An 8617-nucleotide genomic window follows, 5' to 3' on the forward strand; every position below is an offset into this window, starting at 1 on the left:
AGGTTTTTGGAGCTCTGTCCCATAAACCTGCAGTGAAGGAGACAGGTTTTGAGTACCTCCATCTCAATCTAAGGTCCAGTGAGGACATGCAGGGTGCAGGAGTGACACAGAGCTAGCTCAGCCACAGTACCTGTACTGAGCTGAAACAGAAAGCTCCAGTAGTTACATCATGCAATCATGGGCTTATGGCCATGGCTGCAGTTCACATTGAGTCAAGGTGAAATGTCCTATGACTTCCTTTCCAGGAGGCCAGGGCCATTCATTCTGCTTGTCTTCATTAATTTCCAGATCTTTATAAAGCCAGCAGTATGCATCGTCCAAAATCCTCACATCTTGCCGGAATAAAGAATGAACACTTCCCCAGTTTGGAAGCCCAAGCTTCCCAGTAGTGTCAGTCATGAACTGTAGCACAAGATGTGGCTATGAACATACAAGTGCAAAAGAAAACTCAGTGGCTCATGTTTCTCTGTCTGAAAATGAAGACAATCTCCCCTCTTTTGAGAAGCTACCAACATTCACAGGTAAAAAAACCACTACTAGGATCACTGATCTGCCTCTCCAAATACATCCATTTTCAAATCCATACATGACAAAATCTTTCATTTAAAGTTTATATACTTTCCTCATATATGTCCTTCTTCTCCCTTCCTTGGAAACTATTAACCTACTTAAAGCATATGAAAGATGTTTAACTGAACCAGCAGTTCACCTCCCAAATTATTACTCTCTCATTTGGCATACATGATACATATGTCACTATATATGACAAATATAGGGAGCACTGTCTCCTAGTAAACCCACAGCTCCTTTCAAGGAAGCTGTCCACTGAAGGGTTAAACATGCAAACTAGAGATCCTGTCTAATTCCATTTAATCCTTACTAACACAGCACAGAAGATGAGGTATTGTCCCTGGGTTTCTATTATTGCTGCCAGACACAAAACAGGGTACAACATACGACCACCCAAAATATCCCACAGCACAGGATCATTGTTTTGGGAGGCAGGGCTGAGTAAAGTCATGCATTGTGCAAGTGATGCCAACAGGCATTAGTTATTCTATATTTAATATAAAATCATGGTGGCGAAACTCTCAGCCCTGCCTGAAGAGGTGAAAAGAGAAGTTATGCTGGAGAGCCAAAAGAAAGGAGTTAGGCATTTCATGAAAGTGATTTTTCCAGAACACACAAAGGTATAACATGGCAAACAAAAGTGCTCCCTTCAGGACACCTACATTATGGGGTTTTTTTAATCTGAAATCAATAGTGCAACGCCTAATGAATAATACAAGAGGGGGAAAAACTCAGACTGATCACAAAACACGTTCATACAATACCAAATCATCTGGCTTGCAACTGTAGATTACACAGAAATAGGATAAAAGTCCAATATAAAAATTTAAAAAAGCTTTCCATTTCAATAATTACTACCCAAAATTACCTCATTTAGTTGCAAAATACAGTGGAATAAGCATTTGGGGTTTCCTTAGAATTCTCAAATATTTGGTACTTGAAAAAAGCTTTACCTCACTACTTGCATTTTGCAGGCACTCCCCCTCCACTTTTCCCTCCATATAGTAATAACAAGCACAGAAACATACACAAGATGAAAGCTAGTGCTAAAAAACTAAACCAAGCCACAAATTGTAAACAAACTCCTTTGTTTCCTAAACTTTTTGCTGTTGCTTTACTGCAAATAACCCTTCAGTTTCAAGGCATGTCAGCTGTTTTGGGTTGCATTTTGCAGGCACTCCCCCTCCACTTTTCCCTCCATATAGTAATAACAAGCACAGAAACATACACAAGATGAAAGCTAGTGCTAAAAAACTAAACCAAGCCACAAATTGTAAACAAACTCCTTTGTTTCCTAAACTTTTTGCTGTTGCTTTACTGCAAATAACCCTTCAGTTTCAAGGCATGTCAGCTGTTTTGGGTTGGGTTGCCCTTGGACCCTCTGTTCAGAAAGCACAACCCTGGGAGCTGTGCAGTCAGTGGATCTGTAGCCTGATCTTACAGGGGAAACCCTGGGGGTAGATGAAAAACTAAAAAAGAAACACTGGAAAGAGACTTTTTCAGTTAGAGCACTAGGTGGATCATTTCAATATATTCCTTTTAAAAAAAGATAAATAGTGACAGAATTTAGGGAAAAAAATAAATCACACCATTTCCCAAGGACAAGGCTTAATTCCCTTCTAAAGCAAGTGGCTTCATGCAAGCCTGCTCTTCTTTTATACTGCCTGCTGGCAAGACAAAGCCTAATCACTGTTTCAGAGCTGTAAATATCTCTATTTCACACCAGGTATCTGTCACCCAAACCCATTCCTAAAGTCTATGTTAGACAAAAGCTCGATTAACTTTCTTACTACCACTGCTCTCTTCACCAGTCTCAGACAGCACGTTTAACACTGGGTGGCTCGGCGTGCTCAGTGGCTCAGTCGCATGCCACAGAGCAATTAAGATAATGTCTGGCATCAGGGCAGAAAGCAGAGCAGGCAGTGAAGAAGAATCATGTAGATGGTCTTAAGCATATCCTATTACAGTTTTTCCCCTTCTCTTTAACCATACTCAGACACAAAATACCACATACCCTTCATAAGAGAAGGAAGAAAGAAAATACACAATAAACATGTTTTTTCCCCACCAAAAAAAAATAAAAATCGGAACCAGACCCAACAAACAAAACCAAACAGAAAATAAACAAAACTTATATCCAGGTTGTGTGTGCAGAAAGCTGTTAGGTATAGAGGTACCAGACCTATTAGGCTTTGTCTGTACAGCTGGATTGATGCTTTACAACTTACTTCTCAGCCTTCACCTTGCCATGTATATACCAACAAAAACTTGAAGATATTATGGACAAAAGAACTCTTCAGTTTTATGGCTTTAGATATTCTACAGGTTCACACACATTCATCACCCCTTGTCAGTGTTTTGGTTATGCCACCCTAAATACCACACTTTAAAAACCAGGACTGTAATAAACCAATCCTTCTGAATTACACATCTGATGCACACAGACTAGAGCCTGAGTGTGCTTAAAGGTGGGTTGTTCACATACTTGGGCACAGGCTAACTTTTTATGCAGTAAGATTGATAGCAAACTCTAAGACCAAAATATGTGCATTGCATATGTCAGAGCAACCCCCCCAAAAGTTGCCATCCAAAAGAAACATGGAAAAAAGCTGCATTGCTTATCCAGCACCCACTGACAGTCATCTTGCACAAAGAATGTCACTGTAGTAGTTCCTGTTCAAGGGTTGGACAGCAAAAGCCATGCCAGAGAAATCCAATCAGTCAAGACAAAGAGTGCATATGGTTATGCTTTTTTAAGTTCATAGCTGATTATAATTTATAATACATTGCTAAAGAATCACAGTAAGCTAATTACATTTGGGAGAAGATGCATTTTAGAAGCTATAAAGATACAACCAGTAATAGGAAATCCTAGCTCTCAATTATGCCTCTCAATGCTCTTTACAGAATAAAACATTTGCTTTTGATTTCAGAAGTGGTTTGTACGCAACAACATAAAATTTGTTTAAAGTTTCAATGGTTGTTCTCCCCCCTGCCCTGCAAACACTTGTATAAAATACTTTTACAATATGCAAGACTACTGCAACCATAGGATTCAGCCTCCTATGAGTCCTTCCCCAGTCAAGAAATTCTTCACTCAGAGTCAAAGTTGAAGGATTATGATCCAAATAGAAATGACTGAACCACAACACACTACCAGCATCCTCTGCTGGTTGACCAACTCAGCAGAGCCAGCCCCAAACTTCCAGGAAAGGTAAGTTAAATGGTTTATGGTGAGGTGCAGAAGGCAGTGCCAGGACATGGTGCAACATAAAACAAACACAAGACTCCCTTTCACATCAGGCTTCTCAGAATTCCCACAGAAGACAGCAGGAAAAAAAGACTCAGTTACAAGGCAGAGCAAATAAAACATTTGTACTTCACAGATTATGCTTCGAACCTGTTTTCCACCCTTTGCTTTTCAAGTTAGTCAGGCAGAGAACATTTAGACACCCTTCAGTCAAGGCAAATGGCTACGTGATACGGAAAGCTGCCAGCTGAAATGTTATGCTTTTACCACCTGTCACATCCAAGAACAGAAACAAGACAGTTTTCATACTCATCAGTGAGTTAGGTAAAAAAGCAACCTAAATTGGAGGTGCATGAGGAGACCTGTCGTCTCAGGGACAAAGGCAGGCAGGGATGGCAAGAACATCCAAGACTGGAGACACTAGGTAAGCTGTTCAGAGAGCAATTCCCTACCAGTCAGTTCTCATGTCCAAAACTGACATGAAGGCTGCAGTGGAAGAGATTGTTTTAATTCACACAGGAATATAAACACTTAAAGTAATGAACAGCTGCTCAAATGAGAAGGCATCAAAACTCCAAATGCCCACAATTAAAGCTTTTAGCACCTGAAATATATAGTACCTAAAATGCATTTGACCGAGACTGTAGCCAAATTTAAGCACTACACCTAGGACTCTCCCAAATTTCTAGAAGCAGCTTTGAGGAAACCAGCTTGAGGTCTACTCACTGAAAGGTTATCTTTAACTAATGAATCAGCAAACTTCACTTGAAGGTCTTCTGCTGTATGTGACCATCTGTACAGCAGCCAACAATAAACACCCAACATGGCTCATTTCAAAAGCAAACAGGGAAATAATTACTGAATAAAAGCTTTACCTCTGCTCGTTGCGTGCGGGGCAAAACAGACGACTTCTCAATGGCATAAACATCCACCAAGTAGAGACGTGCTCCTTGCTCCCTGTCCAAAATGGCAGCAGTCTGGATGACCCCAGTATGGCGCCCAATGGTGAAGAGACGCCCAAGACTCTTATCTTCGCATCGCACGGACACGATGTAATATTCCACCTGAGCCTCAGAGCCCCGCGGACTCGCCGCCTCAATAGAGATCACGTTTGTCCCAATGGGTTCACCTTCCTTTACGATGGTTATGTATTTTGGCTGAGTGAAAACAGGCCCATCAACTCCCTGCAGAATTATAGTCATCTCAGTCGTGGATTTTCTCCTCTCAGGGCCAAGATCTGTGGCAGAAACTATGAGATTGTAGATGAGCTGAGAAGGCACCAAAGCTGATGCAACTCTTAGATCTCCACTATAGCGATCCACGATGAAGGTTTCGGTATCTCCATTGACTATTTCATATTCCACTTCTCCGTTGGCGCCCTCATCAGGATCCGCAGCAATGATCGTTGTTAGGATGGAGCCGATCACAACCGAAGGGTCGGCTGCAAGGGCGTTTTGTGATATGAACACAGGAACATTGTCATTTTGATCTGTCACCAAAATGGTCACATTCTTCAGAGCAAACCGCCTGGTCTCCACAGGAACAGCCTGATCGGTGGCTTTGACTGTTAACTCAAAGAGATTAGCAAACTCACGATCTATTTCAGCATTGGTGAATATTGTTCCTCTCACTTCATCTATACGGAAATGATTACCCCTTGGCATCTGTTGGATGATTGCATACATTAGCTTCCCATTAATATCCGCATCTGGATCATGAGCAGTCAGAGAAATGACAGAGCTACCAACAGGAACGTTCTCAACAATCGATTTAAAGATGTCTCCTGGAGGAAAATTGGGAGGATTATCATTGAAATCCCTAACATGTATTACCACTGACATTGTAGATGACCGTGGTGGCCTTCCTTGGTCTTTTGCTGTTATATTTAGCTTATACAGAGATTGTGTCTCAAAGTCTAGTTTCTTTGCAAGGAAAATACTACCGGTGTTGGGACTGATGCTAAAGGTCCCGTGATTGTTCGTCCCTGTAATACTGTAGTGGAGATCAGCATTGTCACCTGAATCAGAATCAGTGGCAGTGACAGACGACACAAGTTCACCAACCCTCATATTTTCCAAGACATCCACTAACAAGGTCGATTTAGGGAAGGAAGGACTGTTGTCATTTTCATCCAATACATCAATACTCAACATGCAAGTTGAACTTAGGGAAACAGCTCCAGAGTCTACTGCTTGGATGATAAGAGAATATGATGCAGTAGCCTCATGATCTAGTTTGCCTACTAAGGTCACTTGGCCTGTGCTACTATCTACTGCAAACTGGTTTTCTTCATTACCCTTGATCACAGAGTAGTGAATCAATCCATTAACCCCTTCATCAACATCTGAGGCAGAAACTCTCAGAACCTGAGTCAAATTTACTGCTGATTCTGATATAGTGGCTTGATAGAGATCTTTCAGAAACTTGGGGGCATTGTCATTGATGTCTTTCATGTAGATCTGTACAGTTGCCTGATCCTTTAGAGGCTTTGGCAACCCTTGATCTGTTGCTATTACCGTGAGACTAAATACTGCAGCTCCCCTCTGTCTCATAAGAGCTTCTCTGTCAAACTGGTGAGTGCTTCTAATTTCCCCAGTTACCGTGTTCAGCTCAAAATCTGGCTGCATATGCTCAAATGAATACCTGACCTCACCGTTTGTCCCAAAGTCTTTATCTACAGCATTTATTTTACCTACATAGGATCCACCTCTCTGCTCCTCTTCAAAATAAAACACATAGTTGGTACTGTTGAACAGGGGCCTGTTATCATTTACATCCTCCAGAATGACAGTAACATTCACAGTAGCATTGAGTGGTTCTACTGCTCTATCAGAGGCAACAACCAGTAAAACATATCTTTCCTGAAGTTCACGGTCCAGTTCACTTTTTATATACAGCTGACCATCTGGGAATATGCCAAAGGCATCCCCAGCATTTCCTTCAATTATACTATAAGCTATTTCACCATTCACTCCCGAGTCTTTGTCAGAAGCCTGTACCTTAAAGAACCTGGAATTCACAGGCTCTGACTCCAAAATAGTAATTTCATAGGAAAGCTGGTCAAACACAGGAGGGTTATCATTTACATCATGGACAGAGACAGTCAGGATAAAATTAGAGGACAGCTGTGGCACTCCCATATCTGAGGCCAGGATTTCAACCTGGTAAGACCCAGCATTTATGTCAAGTGGCCCCATTAAGCTTATAGCACCAGTTTGTTCATTGATAGAAAACAAGCCCTTTGGGTTTTGCTTAAGGCTGTAAAGGACCATGCCATTAACACCTTCATCAGGATCAAGAGCTTTGGCCTGGAATATGGTATGCCCAGCTTTCCAGTTTTCAACCACATTTACACTTTCCACCGCATGAATAAAGTGTGGGGAATTGTCATTTAAATCTTTGACAGTTATATTGACCGTAGCATCACCAGTTATCGCCCCACCACTAGCAACCGCCTTCAGCTGGTAAAATGCTTGCTCCTCCCTGTCAATAATACTGGCTGTGGTGATCTGTCCAGTCGCTTTGTTGATCGCAAACACACCCCTTTGGTCACCTGTTGTAATAAGGTAACTGATGTTGGTGTTAAGGTCCATGGTGGAAGCAAAAACAGTACCTACATGGTAACCCAGGGCAACATTTTCAAAGACAACAAAACTGTATGTGCCCTGGCTGAAAACAGGTGGATTGTCCTGGGTGTCCAAGACAGTGATGGTGACAATGGCTTGGTTTTGCGACTGAAGATGGCCACCATCAGTGGCCACAATCTGCAATTGGTAAGCAGTTTTCTCCTCCCTGTCAAGGGCTATTTTTGTTGTGATGACCCCTGTGTGGCCGTGGACCTGAAACCTGGAAGTATCTCCAGCTGAGATGCTGTACTTGACTGTCCCATTGGGTCCTAGATCAGGGTCTGTGGCAGACACAGTGGTCACATAGGTCCCCACTGGCTCATTCTCTTGGATATGGGCAAAATACTGAACGGGGTAAAACACAGGGCTATTGTCATTCACATCCAGGATGGTCACGTTAACTCGGGCTATTGAAGAAAGGGGAGGAGAGCCTAAATCAGTGGCCAGGACCTGCAGGGAGAAGTGAGACTGCTCCTCCCGGTCCAGCTGCGAGATGGTGCTGAGCTTGCCTGAAACTGGATCCAAGCGAAAAATCCGACGAGGGATCACTGAGGAGGGGCCAACTGCTGCCAGTGCCGGCTCAGCTTCCTGCAGGGAGAATCTGACAGTCCCATTGTCCCCCAGGTCCCCATCAGTGGCACTCAGCACCAGCAGCTCAGTTCCTGATGGGGAGTTTTCAGCCAGGGACACCTGGTAGCCCTCAGGTTGACTGAAGCGAGGTTTGTTGTCATTGACATCCAGGATGGTCACTACCAGCTGTGCATAGGAGAACTTGGGCTGCACCCCCTGGTCACGGGCACTGATGTTGAGCACCACCTGAGAAGCAGTCTCCCGGTCCAGCCTGCTGGAGATGGATGTGCCTGCAGCATGTCCAGCAGTGCCACCCTCGGGGCCAGCTGTGGTGACCAGCCCACTGTGCTCACTGATGCGAAACCAGCCAAGCTCATTGCCTGAGACAATGCTGTATTTGAGGTTGGCATTAAGGCCAGAGTCACGGTCCGTGGCACTCAGGCCCCGCACGTAACTGCCCAGGGGCACCTCCTCACTGATGTTCACCCTGTAGACCGACTGCCCAAAAACGGGTGGGTGGTCATTAATGTCATTCACAAAGATGACAAGGCTGGCTACCGAGGAGCGGCTCACAGGAGCTGCCACCGCCCCGTCGGGGGAA

General features: G+C 43.5%; 1 protein-coding gene across 1 annotated transcript in view; it reads right to left on the reverse strand.

Moving 5' to 3' along the window:
- Positions 1-8617, reverse strand: part of FAT4 (FAT atypical cadherin 4) — a gene marked incomplete at its 5' end in the record, with an annotated part of 131502 nt that overhangs the window by 121665 nt on the left and 1220 nt on the right. The window contains 1 exon segment of the mRNA XM_009071562.1: positions 4696-8617. This exon segment is cut by the window's right edge and continues 8 nt beyond it. Within this exon segment, the coding sequence (XP_009069810.1) occupies positions 4696-8617 (3922 nt within the window).

The sequence above is a fragment of the Acanthisitta chloris genome, unplaced genomic scaffold (assembly GCF_000695815.1).
Source record: "Acanthisitta chloris isolate BGI_N310 unplaced genomic scaffold, ASM69581v1 scaffold8010, whole genome shotgun sequence".
In the NCBI taxonomy this organism is placed as follows: domain Eukaryota; kingdom Metazoa; phylum Chordata; class Aves; order Passeriformes; family Acanthisittidae; genus Acanthisitta; species Acanthisitta chloris.